This window comes from Pholcus phalangioides, unplaced genomic scaffold (genome assembly GCF_987345545.1).
Source record: "Pholcus phalangioides strain wild (caught in Gottingen) unplaced genomic scaffold, Ppha-v1.0 ptg000009l_1, whole genome shotgun sequence".
In the NCBI taxonomy this organism is placed as follows: domain Eukaryota; kingdom Metazoa; phylum Arthropoda; class Arachnida; order Araneae; family Pholcidae; genus Pholcus; species Pholcus phalangioides.
In genome coordinates, this window is record NW_028301602.1 from 24,541,969 (window position 1) to 24,566,811 (window position 24,843).

Sequence of the window (24,843 nt, forward strand, 5' to 3'; positions counted from 1 at the left end):
GAAAATTTTGAAATCAATTGTGTGATCTGCGTAAATTAATAGCAATATTTTACGTGGCAATCATTTCATTTGTGTGAACAATTAATTCCACCTCTAGTGGTTTTGTGATGTATAAATCTAACTACATGCATTATTCTGTGCTTTTATTAAGATCAACTGAATAACAATAAAAAGTATTCACAATATCCTTTTGATACTAAACTCCATAATATATTATGGAGGCTGAAAAAAGACAAATTTTATACCTTTCGATTTTTTTTATGGAATGTAGTCTAGCTTTTTCAAAAGCATAAATTTTCTGATGTTCCCCATTTGGCTCCTCGAAGTCTAAATCCACTTAAAAAAATTTTCTTGAAAGTGCAAAAATCACGAATTTAGATCCAAATTTCACGGGGCAAATTTCTTTGAGTTTCAAAAAAAACACACGAAATTTACCAATTGAAATTTTTCAGATTGGGTATGTATACAAATTTTAATTTTTGCATTTCTGCCAATAATGACTTTTTGGGGGGGGGGGTTTGAACTATAACAGGTACATTCCCTTTGCTGATTATTTTTTATATTTTTGTTGAATTTAATTAAACGAACCATATAGAATTTACGTTCCTTTCGTCAATTATGGTGAAACAGCCTGTATGCCTCAGAGTGAATAAAAAAATTTTCTCCACAAAAAAAAAAAATTCCGGAAACTTGAAAAGGAGGACAAAAGGATGAATTTTCCAAAACATAGTAGGATGTTCGATATGGCATCTATAAGGAGGACGTCTGGTAACCCTAGGTAGGTACACAGCAAATTTCATCATGCAGTAATACGTAACAATTTCCTAAGAGGAATGCATATGAGGTGCATGTGCGGGATAGTAGTTGCAATTTAACCACTTTACGATCAACGACGTAATATTGCGTTCAAACGTCAGTGGAATACTGTTTTTCCTTTTTCTAACATGACATTACGTTAGAACTAATGTATCATATTTATTGCCGATTCGTTAAACCGAGATCACCCGAATTTCTTGCCAACCGCTTGTAAGCGAAACGGTTAATTGAATCGAACAGTGACCACACACGTGTCATCCGACAGTCTTTTATTGCACTTAAATTATCGGAACAGACAAAAGTAACCTATTTATTATATTGAAATTTTTTGATTTACGGTTAATCAATAAATTATGCAGAAATTGATTTTTTTAAATATTTCATTATTTTTGTCTTATTTACCATCAAAACACGCCAATATGAGAATTTAATGAGAAAATACAACTCGGAAAAGAAAACCCTATTTGAAACAACGTTTTTCTCATTCTTTTTGAACACAAGGAACAGTAAAATATCTGAAACATTTCAACAGGCCTATTTTACAGAATGAGTCGACTGGCCATATGGCTCCTATTTCACACGGGAGCGTCTTTTATTTTTTGGTTGGACCAACTTTTTTTATACAAATGTTTAGTTTTCTCAACGGAGCTTATTTTAAAATGCCATATTTTCTATAAATTAGTTTTTCGGGGGGGGGGGGGAAAGGAAAAATTTTTTGATTACAAAGATTTGTAATAACCTTTAATTTCAGAAGTTCACAATTTTAAGAATTGCATATTTTGGCGACAACCAGCGATATCCCATACTTTGGATCAGTTTGCGTCATTTTCTCGATGAAATTTGGTCACAAAAACTTATGAGGTTGTCTCATTTGAGAATAAAAGTATATTGCTACTCTAATAATCAGTTTTACAAATCAAATAATTTACCATTCACTTCAAATTAAATTATCGGGTCTTCCTGTGCCATCGCCGCGGACTATAGGTTGTGAAACGTTGCTTTAACCACTTTACGATGGAGGTAATATTGCGTCAAAACGCCTGTGGAATACAAATTCACACAAGCTTTCTTTGTTTTCTTTCCTCTCATAATCGCGAGGCTTTGTTGTAACCCGACGAAGTTTTTCTATTTACCTTCCTTTCATTTGTATACAATTATTAAGGATATCTCCAACACATGTATCGTACTATATAGATACGAGAGCGAAAGTGAAAAGCTAGGAAGAGGGGGAAAAGAGACATGTATACTTCATATACTTATTCTGTAATCTCTATCTTTTCTCTTATCTGTTCCATTTTATATTAATTTTGTTTTTGTTTTTATTTTTCCTTCCTTTTTTCTCTTTTTATAACGTACTGTTAGGTTAAAACAAGGTTGCCATATTTATCGCCCATTCATCAAATAGATTATTCGAATTTCTTGAGAATAGCTTTAAATAAATTAATCCTTATTTTCTACAATTATTTAATTTAGGTTGTATAGTGCAAACGAAATTTCTTCAATGAATCGAAGGCTGTCATCTTGCCCATGATGGAAGCATAAAATAAGGAAGTTTCTTGTTCTTATAAATGCATCTCAAGGAAAGTATTTTTCTATTGGCAGAAGAAAGTTCCATTAAATATCTTTCCTCATACAACTCGACATGGTGCGGAATTAAAAAAAAATATTCAAAACTGGTTTGTCATCATTATAGCCTTGAAGAAATTCCATCAGCTATCAACTCAATATTTTAATATATTTTACGACAAAAAAGTCAATGGAAAAACTTTTGTCCATTGAAAAATTTATGAATAATAAAAGAACATTTACTCAAAATAAACACAAAAGTTTTACAGCTGCTTAAAATCATGTACTTTTATTACCAACGAAAAAATTGGTTTTCATTGATATATGAATAACTCCTGTGTCCAATGAAATATCGAAAAATTTATTTATTTATACAAGAAATCTACAAACATTAATGTGAACATTATGAAAGTTAAAAATTTTCATATCAAAAGTATCTCGAAAGTATGTATGGCCTATGGAAGACTTCGTGGAATGGAAATTTCACATACTAAAAGATATAAAGACATTTTTCAATAATCACGTAATTTCATATAATAATTTCGTCGAGGGTAAGAAACTTCTACAAAAAATCAAGCAACTCAAAGAAAAATTCATCATTTCGATTGTGGATAAAGCTGCAAATAATTTTGCTATTATTCGCAAAGTGTTTTTTTTATAAAGAGTTACTTATCAACGAGTGTACTCTCTTAATACCTACACTTCAACTGACAGACCCATCAAAGAAATCAATAAAAGAAACTTAGAAAATTTCAAAAAATTGAAAATTGCAAATGGAAATCTCAAATTTCCATCTCTCTTAGCTACTGTCGAATTTCACAAAAATCCAATTAAATTCAGATTTGTGACATGCAGAAAAAATAGCTACAATCAAAAAATTGGTTTTAAATTCTTCACAAATTGCTTCATAATAACCTTGAAGAAATTGAAAACAGCAAATCCGGCATTATCATCAACAATAATGCCAAAGTTTTGGAACTTCACGAAACAGATAAAATTAAATCCATTAAGACATTTGATTTTGAAAATCTTTCCACTAGCATTCCACATAATGTGGAGAAATTCACAGATGTTAAGAATCTCAACTTCGAAGGCATAAAAATGGAAAAACACGAATGGTTGAATATTGCAAAATTTTTATTTTTGAGAACTATCTTTTTAATGGTATTTGTACAAACAAACCACAGGGATTCCTATGGGGACTTAGTTTTCAAGTGCTTTTGCAAATATTTTCTTGCATTACTTTGAAAACAAAAATTTAATTTCTCATATTTATGGTTTCAGATACATTGATGATTTAATAATCTTCAACTACAACAATCTATCTCCTTAGCACATTAAATCTTAAAACAACTAATCACAACAATAATAATCAAGCTGATTTCCTTGACTTAAAAATAAACATTTCTAACAATATGGTCTTTACTGAAATCAATGACAAAAGAAAAGACTAATTTAAAAAAAAAGTCAATTTTCTAACCAATCACAATTCAAATATCAGCAAAAAGGTTTTCAAAAATATTGTATTTTCTCAAGTTTCTCGCATCAAAAATATCTGTAATAATGCCAAAGATTTTAAAAATGGTTTGAATAATCTCAAAAAAATCTTAATACGCAACGGGTTTTCTCCTCACACCAATAACTAACTGTTCACTTTGAACACAAACAACCCGCGTAGGATTAACACAAGGTATGTATTTGCACCTTCTGCATCTATTTTATATCAACTACTTATTTCCTTTTTTCACAAAAAAACACACACACATTTGTTTTTGCTTCTATTTTGATTTTTAAATTCAATTGTACTTCAGCACGTCGGAGGATCGAGCATCCAGTTAGACTTTGAATGATAGAATATGCTCTCAGAAACGTTCTGTGTTAAGCCAATTCCGGGTGTTCCCCCTGATGAGAGTCCTAGACATTGGCTATAACTCATTTTTGAATTCATTTTTGAATTTTTCATTTTTGAATTCTTTTTTGAATTCCTTTTTGAATTCTTTTTTGAATTTTTCATTTTTTCTCTTTGAAATTTTCATTGTTCTTTTTTGTTTTCCAGTTCACATAATTTGTTTTCTGTTTTCTATATAATATATTGTTAATAAAACATTTTTATATCTATATATATAAAATTGATTATCTGTATGTGTGCGTGTTCTCTATACAAAACTACAATTTCAGATCGACCGTCACCAAATTTTGCATATATACCAAATGGGACCCGACTTGAACGGTAGGCTACTTTAAAATTTCGTCAGAGCATGGCAGATGCCCCAAATGGGCAAAAACTGTCGGGCAACAATGGTTTTTGGGCCTCAACAATTACTTTTCGAACGTTTACTTTGGTTACTGTGGTTCGCTAGCAATGCGTTTCAGACGTGTATATGCATTTACAATGGTTTGTCACTTCTTTATATATATGATGCTGCCAGTATATATTTACAATATTTTATTCCTTTATAATAGTTTGCCACTTTTTCAATAGTCGTCAGAATCATCATCATCATCACTTTGAGGGTCAGGCAGAGGTCAGTCAGGAAATCAGTGTTAAAATTACCGATTTTAATGTATAAATGCGGAAATTTAGTGGGGATTTCCTGCCACATCAATAATTTTAAAAATTATATTAAATTCTCGATTTTTGAGATATTGAGTTCGCTTAGAGATAAGAAGCCCAGAAAATTAAATATGAAGTAATTAGCCGGACCAATTTTTGATTTGGATATCCATGCAATAACATTGATTTCAACTTTTTATCTATATCTTCTCAAGCATGAAAATTAATGTCTCCTTATTGTCTTTTAATATTCAACTGAATAAATTCATATAGTTTAGGATGTTTCAAAATTAATTATGGGTTCGTAATGTACATCGAAGAAATTCCACAGCTTTAATTAAGCAATTTTTGAAGTACAAACAGGCAGAGATGGATAACTTCGGGGAATCGGAATACCTACCACCCCCTTAAAAAATAGAAAAAATATATATTAATTTCTACGTTTCTTTAAATATGGATTCGTTTGTTTCATGAGTCGCGTTGGTTAACTTAGACACAGTTTTATCTTCCTCAAAGAAAGACGGAGCTATCACGTGATCCAAAAAGCCTCATTGAAAAAAACCTGAGCAGCGCCGGGCATTATTGCTAGTATATATACATATTAGAATAGAAAATTTATAAACTGTAAATACTAAGAAATTGTTTACTGAATTATTATTCAATTTTTCTCGTTTATAAAACCACGTCAATATTATGTTTCAATGATATACTTTATACTTTTCGTTTCATAAAATGTAATCTCAAGACATACATACCATTCGTCGATGGAAATCATCGATTTATATAATGCGAAATCCTTAATTCTGTTTTTAATAACAATATACGAGATAAACATTTGCGGCTTCGAATAAATGACCCAATTACGTCCCTGCATCCTTCGATAGAACAATATTGTGACTTGCTAAATTTGTGACGTATCGGACATAGACCGGACGCTTTTGGCAAAAAATACAATCCGAAAATTTGATTTTTAATTTCATTTCAACATACTCGCGTACTCAATGATTATAATGATGGCGCTAATAAAAAAACATTGTAATGTTTGAAATGATACTGCATCAGACGCGATATGAGGAAGTTCAGGAAGGAACAAGTTAACTTGTACGAGATATTTCAGCGGCTCAAAAATCACTGAGACACACATCTTCCATTGACGAGGGTTCTACCAGGTAGGATACAAACAACTGATCTGCATTTTTTGAAGGACGAGTCCCAAATTTGTCCTCTTGGACACCTGTTGATTGAACCGACTCGGGTTCCATCTTGCGAGTTGACATCGAACAGTAGAGTGAAGGACATCGGTGTCGTACGCCTCTCGGTAACGTGGAGATCAGTTTGGAAGCAATGCATCTGCTTCAGACCTACTCCGTTGCACATCCCGCAGTGAGGATTCTTATAGATTCCGCCGTTCGTGTAGACTACCGCCATGTATGAAGCGCACTGCCGACGTACAACTTGGCGCTTGTAGCTTCTTGGACAAGTAGATATCACGCGCGGCCTACAACGTCTTACTTTTGTCTGTACATTCTCAGGTAGTCCGAAACCCAGCTGGCATTCATGAAACCTTGGATTGTCTAATGAGTTGTTACGATAATTGATACCCCATTTTCCCGTGGAATCGGAAAACTGCAGGTTATTCTGTATATAGTCGTCTGTTATCGCTTCCGCTGTGTTCAAGTCGCACGAAATCATGACCTTCCAAAGTGTGAGAGAGGAAGCTTCGGCGTTATTACATTCGGCACAATACAGATTCCTATAAGTCTTGCGTAGTATGGAATCAGTTACCGGTGCAGCCAGGACTGGATCGGTGACATTGTCCTGGCTCTGTTCACAATTTTCACGGACGTATGCGGCACCGTTCCAGCCGTTCTTGCATTTACTGATGACGTACACTCCAGTCGGGGGTCTGCTGTTCCTGTCATCGACGCAGCGGTACAAAGGCTTATCGGACGGCCTCCTCAATCTGGATGACGTTGAACGACTGTCACTGTCGATGCAACAATCCTCGTAAAAGTTGCACTTGTGATCACATTCACAGCTTCTCAGCGAGAAATTACTGTTAATAGACTCGTCGGCACAGCTGTGTCGACCATTACACTGTATTCCCAAACTCAATATCGTATTGTAGTCCATCTCTTGAGAATATGTATGAACAGCGAAAATAAAAAGCACTGCAGCAGCAACGGCTTCAAAAGGCGTGGAGTGCTTGCACAACCGCATTTTCGGGTGGTCTTCCAGCTACTGGTTGCGAGCTCTTTCTACGGAATAATGACAATAAACCAATGACAGATAACCTTTCCTTTCCAATGGAACTAAACTGGTCGACCTACAAGAGAGTAAAGAACAAGAAAGGAAAAATGATTTTTTTTTCTTTCAACGCTGATTAATTTCCTAATTGAACGGAATGAATTTTCAAAACAAAAGTTCCGGAAATTCCAAACTGATCTGATCAAAAAAAATGTCTAAGGGTTCAAAAACCAACGAGATAAAAAGGTCACAGGGCAAGTTGGGGCTTTTGAAAGATTTGAACGTGCGATAACTTACGTAAGATCTGTTCGCGTGAGAGATTCGGAGCATCGCATTTGCGTCAAAGCATCCTCGATACACGCGTTCACTTCTTTTCCTACGGTTTTTCCCCTTGCTTTGTTATTGAACAGCTGATTAATCAGATTTGTCATGCAGTTAAAAAAACTAAAAATATATGAATTCATTTCACATCAAATTGATAGTTAGTCATCAGCATATACATATATGTATGCAGAACGGAAATGTCACTTTCCAGAATAAACATTAGCGTTATATTCGTACAGGGTGATTCGGAATTGATCGTTCAAAATCGGTGGGGAGTTAGGGAATAACAAAACACGATAGCATATGAGAGTTCGAGTTTCTTGAAATACCAGGTTGACTCATCCTCCTTCTGAGAAAAAAATTTAACTTCAGTGCTATCACAATAGCCGTAATGGTCGCAGCTATGGTAGACCGGGAAGGGGGGTCTGGTGCCAAGGACGCTGAGTTTACGATTTTCCAGTTCAAAATTACCGGGGAGAGAGGGAGTGCCAAAATGAGTACTGCCCCCCCCCCCCGTTGACAGAAAGTTTTCTTTTCCGGCCAATCTCGCTGTTCCTTATACTGCTTTCTTAAACAATTTTCAAGGCATCGTGGAGCACAAATCTGTTCTTTGCTCAAAGATGGGTAACGAGTCCGTTCTCTTTTACAGGTGCCTTTAAGACAGTGTGGCTGCGAACGTGTGTATACAACTTCTGCTTATGTGCAAGACAAATCACGAAGAGAGAATTTTTGCTCTCCAAAAAACTCAGTTTTCTAGAATAAGATATACGGGATAATCCCGTTATAGCGCCCTCCAGTGGAAGTAAACGAGAATATAATTCTCATTGAATGAATTTTCCATATAGGGATTATAAACTAAAAATCCGTTTTAACGCCAACTCGTTATAACGTCAGATATTGTTTGAGTGTATATAAAGTATCAGTGTCATTTTCCGGAAATTCCCTCATTTCTTTTTCCCACCATTATGTTTTTTTTTTCTTTTTTCGAAAGGAGTTGAGAATTTATCTCTTTAATTTCATAGTCATTTTCTGGAGAAGAATCAACACGAACTAAAAACAATGCCACCTTTGCCCTTTTACGCACTCATATTCACTAAATTTATGCAGAAAGAAATAATTTCCGAAATGTATGTTTCTGTTAAGTTTTATATTGAGAAATATTGCAGTGATTGCGCAGCGTTTACAATTTCACGAATATTCTCAACTTACAGAATGCGTAAGAAAGGTAGTTTATTCGTGTGGAGTAACACAAATAACACACCGAGATACAGTAATTCATAATAAACGTGACAGTTTATGTAGTACAGCCTCTCCGAAACGCTAATGACTATGATCCGATATAACGCCAAACTCGTTGTTATAGTGGATTACTCGGATTTATAGTGGCGTTAAATTGGGGTTCGACAGATACGGGAAACTGGCCGAGTGAGGAAATATCGTTGTTTCACTAAAGATAAATTCATCTCTGTGCTCACTGGGACTCGAACCCCGGTCTCTCGTTTGCCGGACGAGTGCTCATCATCATACGTGTGATAGTGCTCATCGTATGATGCATCAGAAGAACTAATGGTAGAGTAGAATCATTTAATTCAGCGGCACTTAATGTAGCAACGATTTAGTTCTTAGATTTCCAGTTGTGGATGAAACGAAGACTAAGCAGCAACACGGAGTTTAACAAACGATGAATACTTGCTGATCAAACTCCATTCTTCCACGCTTTCGTGAGATTGGGTTGCATTCACCGACTTCTTTAATTCTAATTCATCTTCCATCAACTGGTCTGAAGGGTCGGAATCGGATTGTTTCATCAAACCACTTTCACTTAATCAATCAGGCTCTCTCCACCACAAGACATTTTCTCTCAGCTATGACGGTGATAACCACCTGGAGGCACAATCAGCTGGGTTCTCCTTGCCGCACACGTGATGCAATTGATTTGGATTACTTGATACTTGAATCTGCTTCATTCGGTTCGCGACGAATGTCCTCCTAGTGGGATCCGATTTTATCCAATGAAGGTTGTGCGTCTAGACAGCCCACAGAATTGTGTTGTTGATTTTCAGATTCAAACTTCCATTCACTCGTTCGGATAGTTTATCCAGCAACACTGCTCCAGTACATTCGAGAGACCACTTCAAGTCCCAAACACTGTGGATTTCGTATTGCCTCGTTCGCCGTGTCCAGCACCTTCAAGATATTTCTTGAATTCGTGATTTTCACTTGTTTCAGCTGGAAAATCTTGGCGCACTGCGCATACGCGAGTTCAAGCTTGGTGTTATATCTCGACTTCAGAGAATCCCACGCTTGAGAATAACTCGCACTCGTAATCGCAAATCTCGCCGCTTCGCCTTTCAGGGCCGCCTTCAGATACTAGAACTTCTGGACATATGATAAATTGGGATTGTTCCCGATAGAACCTTCGAAGCTTTCCTTGAAGCTCAGCCACCCTCCGAACTCGCCCTTGAATTCCGGTAACTCGAACGTTGAGATTACTGTCCTTCGACTGAGATTTTTCACTGGGTTGGCTCAAACCATCTTCAGCCATAGACACCGAACGTGTCATCTCGCGAATTTTTCGTCTCAGCTCTACGTAGCCGACATACTCCACTTTACCGAGTGATTCATTCGATTTCGCGGTAGCACCTCTCTAGATTTCGATTCAAGTCTTTTAGCTCGCGCTTGAATTCCCGCAGCAAATCCCGTCATCGGATTTAAAAGGGCTGACACCTTTCAATCCGCCGTTCAAATTTCCTTAGTCCATGACTTGAATTCCGAGAGAATATCGCTAGATTTCCATTTCGGCATATTGGAGAACGATTGAATTCGAACAGAAACGCAACGGAAAAGAGTTCACTCACAGATAACAGTTGCTATTTTGGTAGATTTTGCTATCGCCGAGCTGTCCAGACTTTAAATCGAAACAAGTACCCACGAAGAGCCTCCGGCTCAACGGGCCATTATCATGGCGCTTCACAATATGCACCTGTTGATTTCTTTAGGGCTTCCTTCGCGGTCGCTGGTGAATGAGATGACATTTTAGAACTAGATTTAATTTCAAATACAAAACATGCGAGCTACATACATGCGCGACTTGCCACCACGATGTTTAGAATTTAACTCTTGCCATCTTACAAACACATAGAATTTACGTTCCTTTCCAAAATTATGGTGAAATAGCCTGTATATCTCAGAGTGAAAAAAAAAATTCCGGAAACTTGAAAAGGACAACAAAAGAATGAATTTTCCAAAACGTAGGAGAATGTTTGACAATATGGTATCAATAAGGAGGACGTCCGATAACCCTAGGTAGGTACACAGCAAATTCCATTATGCAGTAATACGTAACAATTTCCTATGAGGAATACATATGAGGTGCACGTGCGGGATAGTAGTTGCAATTTAACAACTTTACGATCAACGACGTAATATTGCGTCCAAACGCCAGTGGAATACTGTTTTTCCTTTTTCTAACATGACATTACGTTAGAATTAATGTATCATATTTATCGCCGATTCGTTAAACCGAGATCTGAATTTCTCGCCAATCACTTGTAAGCGAAACAGTTAATAGAATCGAAAAGCGACCACACGCGTCATCCAACAGTCTTTTATTGCACTTAAATTAGCGGAAGTGGGAAAAGTAATCAATTAGTATATTGAATTTGATCAACGGTTAATCAATAAGTTATGCAAAAATTGTTTTTTTAAATGCTTTATTCTTTTTCTTATTTACCATCAAAACACGACAGTACGAAAATTTAATGAGAAAATCCAACTCAGAAAAAAAACTATTTGTGTGTGAAACAATGTTTTCAAAATATATTTCTCAATATTTTCTCAACATTTTTGAACACAAGGAACAGTAAAATATCTGAAACATTTCGACAGACCTCTATTTCACAGAATTAGTCGACTGGTCATATGGCTCGTATTTTACACGGGAGCGTCTTTATTTTTGGTTGGACCAACTTTTTTATAGAATTGTCTAGTTATCTGACCGGAGCTTATTTTAAAATGCTATATTTTCTAAAATTAGTTCTTCGGGGGGGGGGGGGGGAGAAAATTTCGTTGATTACAAATTTCTCAATGACATTTGATCCCAAAAAGTTCTGGTTTCAAACGAAACAGAACATAAGTATATTGCTACTTTAATAATCAGTTTCATAAATCAAATAATTTACTACTAAATTCATATTAAATTATCTGGTCTTCCTGTGCCATCGCCGCGGGCTGTAGGTTGTGAACCGTTGCTTTAGCCACTTTGCGATCGAGGAGGTAATATTGCGTCCAAACGCCTGTGGAATACATTTATATATAAACAAGCTTCTTGTTTTCTTTCTTCTTCTCCTCCTAATCGCGAGGCTTTGTTGTAACCCTACGAAGTTGTTCTATATTTACCTTCCTTTTATTTGTATACAATCATTAGTGATTTCTCCCACTATATACATATGAGGGTAAAAGAGATTACTTCGCGTACTTACTCTCTTATCTATATCTTCTCTTATCTGTTCTATTATATCGATTTTCTTTATTTTTTCTTGCTCTAACGTACGCTTAGGTTAGAAGAAGGTTGCAATATTTATCGCCGAATAGAGATCCGAAGTTCTTGCCAATAGCTTGTAAGCGAAAGGCTTTAAAAACACACGTAATAAAAATTAATGCTTAGTTTCTACAATTATTTAATTTGGGTTGTATAAATAGTGCAAATAAAATTTCTTCAATGAATCGAAGTCTGTCATTTAACCCATGAATGATGCATAAAATAACGAAGTTTCTTCATCTTAATAAATGTATCTCAAGGAAACTTAACTATTTTTCTATTGGCGGAGAAAGTTCCATTAAATCTCTTCAGTGTATTTCCTCATACAACTCGACACGGTGCGGGAATTAAAAAAAATATTCAAAACTGGTTTGTCATCATTATAGCCTTGAAGAAATTCCATCAGCTATCAACTCAGTATTTTAATATATTTTACGACAAAAAAAAATCAATGAAAAAATTTTGTCCTGTGTAACAATTTTATGAATAATAAAAGAACATTTACTCAAAATAAACAAAAATGTTTTATAGCTGTATAAAATCATACTTTTATTACGAACAAAAAAATTGGTTTACATTGATATGGGTAATTCCTGCCCAATGAAATATCGAAAAAAACTTGTATATAAATATTGGAATAGAGAATTTATAGACTAAATACTAAGAAATTGTTTAGTGAATTATTATTCAATTTTTCTCGTTTATAAAACCATGTCAATATTGTTTCAATGATATTCTTTTTACTTTTCGTTTCATGAAATGTAATCTCAAGACATACATACCATTCGTCGATGGAAATCATCGCTTTATATAATGCGAAATCCTTAATTCTGTTTTTAATATACGAGATAAACCTTTGCGGGTTCGAATAAATGACCTAATTACGGCCCTTCATCCTGCGATAGAACGATATTGTGACTCGCTAAATTCGTACATGGACCGGACACTTTTGGAAAAAAATTCCTCTGAAAATTTTAATTTCATTTCAAGATAGTCGCGTGCTGAATGATTATAATAATGGTGGTAATAAAAGAGCATTGTAATGCTCAAAATGATATTGCGTCAGACGCGAGATGAGGAAGGAACGGGTTAAAGTGTTTGAGCAATTTCAGCGGCTCAAAAATCACTGCGACACACATCTTCCATTGACGAGGGTTCTACCAGGTAGGATACAAACAACTGGTCTGCATTTTTTGAAGGATGAGTCCCAAATTTGTCCTTTTGGGCACCTGTCGATTGAACCGACTATGGTTCCATCTTGCGAGTTGACATCGAACAGTAGAGTGAAGGACATCGGTGACTTACGCCTCTCCGTAACGTGGAGATCAGTCTGGAAACAATGCATCTGATTCAGCTCTACACCGTTGCAAATCCCGCAGTGAGGGTTCTTATAGATTCCGCCGTTCGTGTAGACTACCGCCATGTATGAAGCGCACTGCTGACGTACAACTCGACTCTTGTAGCTTTTTGGACAAGTAGATATCACGCGCGGCCTGCAGCGTCTTACTTTTGTCTGTACATTCTCAGGCAGTCCGAAACCCAGCTGGCACTCATGGAACCTTGTATTGTCTGAAGAGTTTTTACGATAATTGATACCCCATTTTCCCGTGGAATCGGAAAACTGCAGGTTATTCTGTATATAGTCGTCTGTTATCGCTTCCGCCGTGTTCAAGTTGCACGAAATCATGACCTTCCAAAGTCTCAGAGAGGAATCTTCGGCGTTATTACATTCGGCACAATACAGGTTCCTATAAGTCTTGCGTAGTGTGGAATCAGTAACCGGTGCAGCCAAGACAGGATCGGTGACATTGTCCTGGCTCTGTTCACAATTTTCTCGGATGTATGCGGCACCGTTCCAGCCGTTTTTGCATTTACTGATGACGTACACTCCAGTCGGGGGTCTGCTGCTCCTGTCATCGACGCAACGGTACAAAGGCTTATCGGACGGCCTCCTCAACCTGGATGACGTTGAACGACTGTCACTATCGATGCAACAATCCTCGTAAGTGTTGCAGTTGTGATCACATTCACAGCTTCTCAGCGAGAAATTACTGTTGATGGACCCATCGGCACAGCTATGCCGACCGTTACATTGTATTCCCAAACTCAATATCATATTGTAGTCCATCTCTTGGGAATAGGTATGAGCCGCGAAAAGGAAAATCACTGCAGCAGCAACGGCTACGAATGCCGTGGAATCGTTGCACAACCGCATTTTCTGGCGGTCTTACAGCTACTGGTTGCGAGCTACGGACTAATGACAATGAACCAATGCCAGATAACCTTTCTTTTCCAATGGAACTAAACTGGTTGACCTACAAGAGAGTAAAGAACAAGGAAAAATGATCTTTTTCTTTTATCGCTGATCAATTTCCTAATTAAAACTTGAACGGAATGGATTTTCAAAAAAAATGACCCAAAAAATTCCAAACTCTGATGTTTAAAAAAAATGTTTTAAGGGTTCAAAAATAGATAAATAGGTTTAAAATTAGGTTTAAATAAATAGCTTTATTTTTCACAGGGCAAGTTGGGGCTTCTGAAAGATTTGAACGTGCAATAACTTACGTAAGATCTGTTCGCGTGAGAGATTCGAAGCATCGCATTTGCGTCAAAGCTTTCGGTACACACGTTCACTTTCTTCTTTACCTGCGGTTTCCCCCCCCCCCCCCCACATTCTTTGTTATTGATTAGTGGACTAATCAGATTGATCATCCAGTTAAAAAAACTAAAAATATATGAATCCATTTTTCACAAATTGATAATTATTCGCAAGGTATATACACATATGCATGCAGAACGGAAATACGTATCCCTTTCGAGAATAAACGTTAACATTATATTCATACAGGATGATTTAGAATTGATCGTTCAAAATCGGTGGGGAGGTAGGAAATAGCAAAACACAATATCATATGAAAGTTCGAGTTTCTTGGAATACCAGGTTGACTCATCCTCCTTCTCTGAGAAAAAAATGTAACGTCAGTGCTATTACTATAGCAGCCAGGGTCGCAGCTATGGTAGACGAGGGTGTCTCTAGTGCCAAGGGCGCAGATTGTACGACTTTTTCAGTTCAAAATTACAGGGAGGAGGGGTGCAAAAATTAATACTGGCCCCCCCCCCCCAGTGACAGAACATTTTCGTTTCCAGTTGCGGCCAATCTCGCTGTTGCCTATACTGCTTTTCTAAACAATTTTCAAGACATCTTGGAGCACAAATCTGTTGTTTGCTCAAAGATGGGCAACGAGTCCGCTCTCTTTTACAGGTGCCCATTAAGGCAGTATGGGTGCGAACGTGCATATACAACTTCTGATTATGTGTAAGACAATCATGGAGAGAGAATTCCCCCCCCCCTCCAAAAAACTTATTTTTGTAAAATAAGATAATCGCATTATAGCGCCGTCCTGTGGCGCTAAGCGGGATTGGCGACTAGCGCCACAAATTTGCATTGAATGAATTTTCCATATAAGGATTATAATCTAAAAAATCCGTTATACAGCCAACTCATTATAACGTCAACTATTGTTTGAGTTGTATGAAGTCTCATTTTCCGAAAATTCTCACATTTCTTTCCCCACCATTTTGCTTTTTTTTTTCTTTTTTCGAAAAAGAGTTGAGAATTCCTTTCTTTAATTCCATTCATTATCGGTCAACATTACTTTTTGAATCATTCGCTCAAACTTAAGACAGGTAAGGCCAAAAAGTTCTAGAAAGTACATTTCTAAAGAACCAACCTACTAAGAGTGGTTTTTAACAATGCTTTTTTTTACTCGCATTAGTCACGGTATATATTGGTAGTTATTATATAACAGATCATCTCCCTGGATTTGCTCAATTTAATCATGTCGAAAAAGAGTTCTTTTAATAGGTTTGTGAAAAATGAGAAATTAGTGACTATAAAGAAAATTAATTATAACAAGGTATTTCTGGAGAAGAATCAACACGAACTAAAAATAATGCCGCCTTCCCCATTTTTTGTACTTATATTCTCTAAATTTATACAGAAAGGAAATAATTTCAGAAGTGTATGTTTCTGTTAAGTTTTATATTGAGAAATATTGCAGTGATCGTGCATTGTGTGCTTACAATTTCGCGAATATTCTGAACTTATAGAATGCGTAAAAAATAGGTTATATTATATTCCTGCGGAGTAACACAAATAAGACACTGCGATAAAGTACTTCGTTATAAACGTATGAGTTTATGTAGTATAGCCTCTCCGCAACGCCATTGCCTATGATCTGGCATTATAGTGGGGTTCGACAGATACGGAAAACTGGCTGAGTGAGGATATATCGATGTTTCAGGAAAGGAAAATTCATCTCTGCCCTCACGGGGACTTGAGCCCCGGTCTCTCGTTTGCCGGACGAGTGCTCGACCAACTAAGCTATGGAGACAGAATTTCCCCTCCTTGGAGGGAAATTGCTGAATGGCTACGTGCAATGGACGGTAGCAACATTTTGCTAATAGCTCTCAGATGACATCAGGGCCACGAGATGGCGGTATATGACGAAAGATACGTCACTCTGCCTTGTTAATACGACGGATACGGAAAACTGGCTGAGTGACGGTATGTCACAAAAACTGTTAAAAACTCAATTATAAAAGTTGTTTCCGTCTTTCGTGATGCTAAGAAATATCATTCTGAATTTACAAGTGTGATATTCGCCGAGATATTCAAATTCGAAAATCGGATGAAAAAGTTTGGAAAAACAGAATTAAATGCGGGTAAAACGGTTTACTCGCATTTGACAATTTATTTCTTATCGATCATATTTCAGTCTCATTTTCACAATATTTGTATAGCCACCATTTTTCTTATTTTACATGAGTTGTAAATATTATACCGGATAATAAGGGCATGGTCTTTCCAAACCATTTAACTTGTTTCACTGAATTCATTCGCTTTTTCTAGTCCAAAAACAAAAGGAAAAAAACACCAGAACATTCGGGTATTTTATTTTCTACCTTATTAAAACTGCTTGTTTAGCTCAACTAATGTTTTATAATCCGCATAGATATGATTAAGAGGCTATGAGCATATGCATATCTGACAAGACCCTCGTACCACCATTCAAGATTTCTGGTGTAAATTAATCCAATCCAAAGGTTTTTCTTCTGGTCAACCATTTTAAAACCACCAGAAAAAAATTTGTAAGTGATTATCCATAGCACATAAAGGACCATGACGTGGAATAAAATAAAAAATTATGTAAATTACATTAGTTAATATTTATATCATGAAAATCAGTTTAAACTATTTTTGACAGATTTTTCAATATAACAAAATTGTATAATTTGTTTAATGGATAACTGGTTACATGATTAACATATTCGAGACATTTTAAAATATACGTTAATTTATACAAATACAACGCCACAACAGGCAAATTGCCCAACGAGGTGGCTGAGAAAAAGATGCCCATAACAAATATGGATGTCATAGATTTAAAAAGTACAGCAACCCAATTAAAAACTAAAATTATAAACAATATATACACATGATAAAATATTATACAATGCCCATAAAAAATACTTATGGTTGTCTTATTCTAAGAATGGATAGCTTCTCGATTTACCCCAACATGTTTATCGTATTTCTTTTTAAACGTGTCAATTGTGTTACAATTTACTACCTCCGGGGATAAGCTATTCCATTTATTAACAACCCTATTGGAGAAAAATTCCCTGCGACACCATAACCTTGTATTGTCCCTTGTGTATCCTTGCATTGTCCCTCACCAATCGATACTGGTGTCCCCTTGTAAAAGCAGTCGATTGGCGGTGTACTAAAAGTTCATGGTCCATCCCATCCATCCCATTGAAAATTTTGAACACTTCGATCATATCTCCTCGACACCTGCGTTCATCCAATGTAAACATATCCAAAAAATGAAGTCTCTCTTCATAACTCAAGCCAATTAGGAACCCTCGTAGCTCTTCTCTGCACCCCTTCAACCAAGTCTATGTCCCTCTGTGGGTATGGTCTCCAAAACCTTACAGCATACTCCAGTCCAGGACGAACTAAGCCTCGAAAAAGAGGAAGAATCACTTCCTCTTTTTAGGATGTTTAATGTGTAATTTAGCATGTTTGTATTCGTAATTAATGAAAATTTGCAACTGATTTAATATAAATTAAATAATTTTTTTTAGAAATTAACTTTATTTGTAGTTAAAATAGTTTAGTTATGATTTTGAAAACTTCATGTCATGTGACGAAAAGAAATTAAGAAAAAAATTCCTATCGAAAATCTGGACGAAATTTCTAAAAAGTCATTGAAAAAATCAAATTTCTTTGCACAAACAAAACCGTTTAATTTTCAAAAATTTTCCCTTCATACAGAAGTGGGTATGGAAATTAATTAAAAAAAAAAAAAATTAAAGAAAGCGTTGAGCAAATCTTCCCCTATCAACATGTGTCTTCATTATTGCATAGATCGCAATTTTGGAAACAACTTGTATGATTTGCGATTTACAGCTATGATACTTGTGCATAATGTGCTATGTGATCATGCGTAGGATCAATTTTATAATCTTCTAACAATAGAATGAGTAGCATGATATGTTGGAGGTGAGACGAAATTAAAATGTGAAAATATGGTTCAGTTCTGTGTTATAAGTATGGGATTTGTTTGTTTTGATATGCATATTATGGTTTCGATTGATTATTGTGTCATGATTGATTACGCTATGAAGTAAAACATATACTAGTATCCTTTATATGGAGGAAAGATGTTAGAGAAATTATATAGTTGGTAACACGAATAGATAATTGAAATTTTTAGTGGCATCAGAACGTTTTGATGAACGACTGTGTAATACCGTCATCCTCAGCAAGAATTTCATTTGCTTGTATTCGATTTCACAAGAATTACATTACTGCGATTTCCTTTTGTTGGAGGAGAGTAGTTGATTTGCCTATGTGTCATGTATGATCAGTATTAAAATTAGTTTTGCCAACAAGAAACATAGATAGACAGACTTGCTATAAGAGTATAGTATTTTCGACTGTTCTGTATACATGCATTTGAATCTTTTTTTATACACTTCGCATAACAAAAAAAAAAAAATTGTGCCAAATTTTTTTTACCCCCTTCCCGTAGGTAATATGTTATGATAGAAGTCATAACACATACTTTATGTAAATTATATTATTGTTTTAGATGGCTATATATTGTACATAAAGTGCAGGTGCTTTTCTTTTTCTTCTCGGCTGGTGAAAGGGAATTTTCTCACGGATCGTGGGAACGGAAGTTTGACCACATGGCCCCCTCGGACATTCCTTTAGATGGACGAGGTCCACTTTCACTTGGAAGGGGTCGGGTGGTCTAGGTTCCTGGAAACTGTCTGTGACGTAGATCTCATCCAGCACGCTGATTGGCTCAAAGTCCGCTCCAGGAGTACTATCTTGTAAGTTTCGCTTCACTCGGGGCGATTCTTGATGAGTATGTCGAGGTGTTAAGATGTAGTACATTAATACTTGAGCACGACTTCAATTTCCGTGCTTTTGGTGTAATCTTTTGTTATTTATAATATATATATATAATATAAATAACAAAAGATTACAACGATACCCATCTTTTAGACGTGCCTTTCCATACACCCTTACTATATTCACACACCACAAGCACGGAAATCGAAGTCGTGCTCAAGTATTAATTTACTACATCTTAACACCTCGACATACTCATCAAGAATCGCCCCGAGTGAAGCGAAACTTACAAGATAGTACTCCTGGAGCGGGACTTTGAGCCAATCAGCGTGCTGGATGAGATCTACGTCACGGATAGTTCCCAGGAACCTAGACCACCCGGCCCCTTCCAAGTGAAAGTGGACCTCGTTCATCTAAGGAATGTCCGAGGGGGGCCATGTGGTCAAACTTCCGTTCCCACGATCCGTGAGAAAATTCCCTATCACCAGCCGAGAAGAAAAAGAAAAGCACCTGCACTTTATGTACAATATATAGCCATCTAAAACAATAATATAATTTACATAAAGTATGTGTTATGACTTCGATCGTAACAAAGCGATTCATCCAATGACAGATGTCAAAAGATCGCACATTAGGAAATTTCTTATGACACTGCCACGTGTCATAAGAAAATGTTGAAAATAGAAAGAATCTGTTAGGATTAAGTACGTATCAAATATATATATATAGAGAGAGCACCGATATTTTATGCGATCGTTTCAAAACAATTTTTAGAGAAAATAGACTTACACATGAGCTTCCTCTCCAAGAAGAGAAGTGTTTTCTATTTCAAAACAAAAATGCCAGCTTTAGTGTTTCTTATAACGACAGGGTGAAGTAGACTTTTCGGATAGGCGGAGTTGACAAACTCTCACGCACGTGCTTAGCATTTAGAATGAAAGCATATAAAAGAATTGAGAGAGAAAAATGAAATTGACTGCCGGGGCTATTTAAAAAACAAACGAAAGAGATTTTTCTCTTCTCTCGATGTATCGCAGAACACGTTTTATACGTGGTAAAGGTAGCTTTCATGCTCGAATGCTTTGCAGATGGCAGTAATAATTTTACGATTTATGGTACGACAGCAAAATGTTTCTTCGGATGCTTCACTGGTTTTAGTGATTCCTTTTAAACGTCGTCTCTAGGCTAAGAATTTTTTCGTAGTCTAATCGTACCTGTGCACGTATTAGAAACTTTTACCCTTTTGTCCCTCAAAAGTTTCCAAGTGCATTGTTTTGTTTCTTCAACGTTTCAAGCTTCCATTCCTAAACACGAACAAATTTCAAAGTCTACCATGTGGATCTGATATATTCCCAAAGATTTATGTCATAAAAAAAAATGAATTAAAACGGGAAAAAAATACCGTATTTTCCTGCGTGTAATCCGCGGATTTACACGTTTAAAACATCGGAATTTCTGAGTAAAAATTATATACCACTGCGTCTCTTACATGCAGTTTCTTTTCCGAGAGAAATTGGAATAGATGCAAGTATTTTTAAAACTTGCAAAAAAAAATTAAGATGTATAGATTCGAGTAGAGAAATATATAATCTATACTAATAATGAATAATCGATAATAAATATAAAAATATTTACACTAATATAATATCTAATATATTTTTTCGAAAACGTGACATAAGAACTGGAAGGGTTGGGGGGGGGGGTTAAGATTTCATTATTGATGGATGAAATTTGAAGATTATACGCCGCTGTGGACTGTACATGTCTTCCTCAAAGAATAAAAATTCATATCTGCGGGAGCGTGGTAGCCCAGGTCGATAAGATACTCGCCTAAAGTACCAAAAGATGTTTAGAGGTGTCACGAGTTCGATAGGATGCACATACGAGTTGTCTGTGAATTTACTCTGAGTACGAATTCAAACATACATTTTCAATGGTAAGTGAAAACTATGACACCCCCCCCCCCCAATACAACAATAGGCCTGGCAGGGCTCTAGCAAAGTCACCGGGAACAGTTTTTTCACACTATACATTCATTAAAAAGGAGGCCCACATAATATCAGTTCAGGAAGCCTATCTCCAGGTTGTAGGGGGGGGGGGGTCATGGGTGAGCACCGAAATCTTTTTGGGGGAAAGGAAAAACTTTATTCCTACATTAAATGTGCCCTCCCACTTTTTTTCCAGATGGTGCATGTCTTATTTTACTTGTACAGACATGTTTCTCTGCGCACAGAACTTTAATTTCTCGATATATACGCGAAAGGACAAAAATGAAATGCCAACTTAGATAATACAGGGGGGATTTTTCTCTACTCAGGAAAGAAAATTGTATGAGGAAGCATTCTCAGTCACCCTCAGACTCTAAACAGCAATACTTCGCAAAATTATTACCAGTGAAGAAAATGGCGCCTTTCTTTGCTACTTTTGTCCATAACCAATAAACGGGTGAAAATAAAATTTTACCAGTAAAAATGTGCCTTCTAGGAAATATTGAAAATAAGTGTATAGTACAGTACATGCAAGATGCATAGGTAACAGGGCGTATGACATTTTACTGGTGAACCATTGATTGTAGAGGCACACTTCCAATTAGAAAAAAGTATCCAAATAATGTAGTACTCAGACATGTCATTCTAATTGCAAGGGGTTTCATAGTTATTAAAAAAAAACTTTTTATACATTCCCCGTGTACCGCAACCCGAGTAGAAAGTTGCCGCCATCTCTATCTCTCCTGATGCTCGAAAACAAATTCCACGTTTCTAAGTGCTTCAGGAGAGACGGGCCAACAACTTTCTAATGGAGTTTTTGCGCACATGGGAACTGTATAAAAAGTTAATTTTTGTTACTTTAATAACTATGCAACCCCTTGCAGCATGAATGGCATGTCTGAGTACATGTTATTTGGATACTTTTTTCTAATTGGCCTCTAAGATCAGTGGTTCGCCAGTAAAATGCCATATACGCCCCGTTACCTATGCCACCATCACCATCTATAGCAAGGGGCCTCCGCGCGAAGCTCGGAACCTCAATGAAGGTCATCTCACCTAAAGTCATTGGATATATCAGGCCGACGCAGGCACCATTTTTACCCGTTTTTTTTAGTATATTCCATGGCTATAGGAGAGATGACCTTCAGTGACGGCACGATCTTCGCGAGGTTTTTCTGCTATGAATGGTGTTGTCTATGCACCCTGTGAACTGAATGAATGAACGCCAGAACTTTGCCACTGGACTTATCCCGTTGCCGAGATCTCTTCCAGCCCAGCTTCTTGGCAGAGTCTGGAACAACACCCTGTGAACTGTGCGTATACATGTAAAACATCATTGAACTGTAACTACTGCTGTCACTACCAAAAACCTAACCGCACGTTTTAAAAAAGGGGAGAAAATGAAAGGATACACCAGTATAATGCATATGTTGAGAAAGAAGTACGTACGTGAGAGAGAGAAGTAGATTTCTTTTTTCATTCTCACCTTACCTGTTCGCTTTCGCTCTTATATGTAGTCGGCCCCCCCCCCGTATTCACGGGGGTTACGTTCCGGGGGTGGCCGCGAATAATCGAAACTAAGTTTTTTACATATCTTGTTTATTGAACATCACGAGAAAGAGCAAGGTGACGCAGGTAGAAGGGAATGTAAAAGAGGGTTCCGCAATTGTTGGCGATGTTTTCTGAAAGAACATTGTAATTTCTGTTTATTATTTCTTCATATCAAGTATTTAGACCCCATCCTCAAATCTCTCCCACTTCAACATGTCGACTACTTCTTACTTGTCCCACAAGTCTTTTCCACACACTTGAAATCCCAGGCGGCGGTCTCCGGAACTTATGTGCCACTGGGCGCACGTGAAATTGATCTCTCGTCATTGGGTTTAGCTATCCATTTTAGTCAAATGGCTTGTACGTTACATCGAGTTGATAGCTGTCTTCATGGGGAGAACGACGCGAGTGATTTCATACTTGCGAGCACGGGGCTGGGGGCACCACTATAAATCTTTGCTAACTTTTACCGACACAACTCGGCCTCTTTTGAGGTAACCGATTAAGTTGCTTTGCATCAGTCCGAGGTTGAGCGGTTCCATCTATCTATGAAACCACCCTTTACGTGCATAAAATTCTGATGGAAAATCGGCGTTTCACCCGAGCTTTCCTTTACAGAACAGTAAAATTTTTTCGCCTTTTCCGTTATAATATCCCAATCAATTGGAATAACTTTTTTGTAGCAATCTCGTACCCCCCCCCCCCCAAAAAAAAACACCAGCATTTTCTGTACGAGAAAAACACGGATCCCCGTAGGCGATGCAATGTTTTCGCTGACAAAGGTACAGCTACAGCCATGGTTGCTCGAATTTTAGATTCCTTTTTCTTGATATATCTAAGCGTAGACTAATTCCGTAGGCGGGCCACAGCAGCAATTGACTTACTGTCATTATATCCAATTTTTCTTGTAAAGTTTCCCCTTCTTTAGCCTTTTCGAAGTATTATCAGTAGCACTAGGAAAATGAGCCATCCTTAACACGCACAACTCAAATTTTGTAAGCAAAACACGTGGACGACGATTGCTGAGTGTTGCCGAAAAAAAAAAATTCAAATAAAGGGAAAAAAACCGCGCATACAGGGGGGCCAACTGTATTCCTAAATTATGATCAATTTCTTTTCTTCACCATAAAATAAAACGTCACTGCACATTCAAAAATAATTGATAAATATTTTTTTCTTATACGATTTTATTTTACTTAAAACTACAGTTCATTATTGAAAAATAAAATCACGAATACAACATAATCATAATTAGATACTCATTTCCGAAAACAAGGGGTGGGGAGCAAAGGCGTAAGTGAGAGTCGTAGGAAACTCCTGCCTCTTCCAAGCCAAGCAAAATTTTTAAAAATATTTTCTTAAAAATATTGAAATAATATATATTATATATATATATATATATATATAAAGGCTGTTCCCAAATTATTTGCACAGCAGTTATCTCTACAGCCGTTGACTTTAGAAACACACATTCACATACAAAAAAGTTTCAGGTGATGTGCAGTTACTCAAAATTTCTATTTGTAGGAAGAGGGTCGTATACATAAAAATAAAGTTTTAATACAGTCCCCGTGTGCTAAAAATTTCAATTATTAAATATAGATCCCACTCTGAAATATTTACAAAATATATTTTTAAATGCAATGTTTTATCACGAGTTATATATATAAAAATCACTGTTTTTTGGCAACTTATCACTGTGGCAGCAAGTTTAAATTATCGAAAAAGTTGCAATTTTTTTTAGGGACTAGACAAATAGAATACATTCAACCATTTTACATTAAAAATAATTTTATTTTTGACAATTATGGAATTTCGAAACTTTTCG

General features: G+C 36.4%; 2 protein-coding genes across 3 annotated transcripts in view; both read right to left on the reverse strand.

Moving 5' to 3' along the window:
* Positions 1-24,843, reverse strand: part of LOC149082581 (uncharacterized) — a 51,192-nt gene that overhangs the window by 18,748 nt on the left and 7,601 nt on the right. Inside the window, exon 2 of one of the 2 annotated variants that reach the window (XM_089235845.1) lies at positions 5,480-7,262. The exons of the other annotated variant lie outside the window; for it this stretch is intronic. Coding sequence (XP_089091971.1) covers positions 6,065-7,156 — 1,092 coding nt within the window. The 5' untranslated portion in view covers positions 7,157-7,262 and the 3' untranslated portion in view covers positions 5,480-6,064. Of the gene's footprint in view, positions 1-5,479; positions 7,263-24,843 lie in introns of those variants that run through there. 2 annotated transcript variants of the gene reach the window in all.
* LOC149082584 (uncharacterized) lies at positions 12,575-20,413 on the reverse strand. The gene is made up of 2 exons (XM_089235844.1): positions 20,266-20,413; positions 12,575-14,362 (listed from the first exon to the last, which is right to left on the reverse strand). The coding sequence occupies exon 2, from the start codon at positions 14,260-14,262 to the stop codon at positions 13,171-13,173; it is 1,092 nt and encodes a 363-aa protein (XP_089091970.1). The 5' UTR covers positions 14,263-14,362; positions 20,266-20,413; the 3' UTR covers positions 12,575-13,170.

What these genes read in the sequence shown, in the direction of transcription:
- LOC149082584 (XM_089235844.1), bottom strand. Translation starts at nt 14,262, where the DNA reads ATGCGGTTGTGCAACGATTCCACGGCATTCGTAGCCGTTGCTGCTGCA.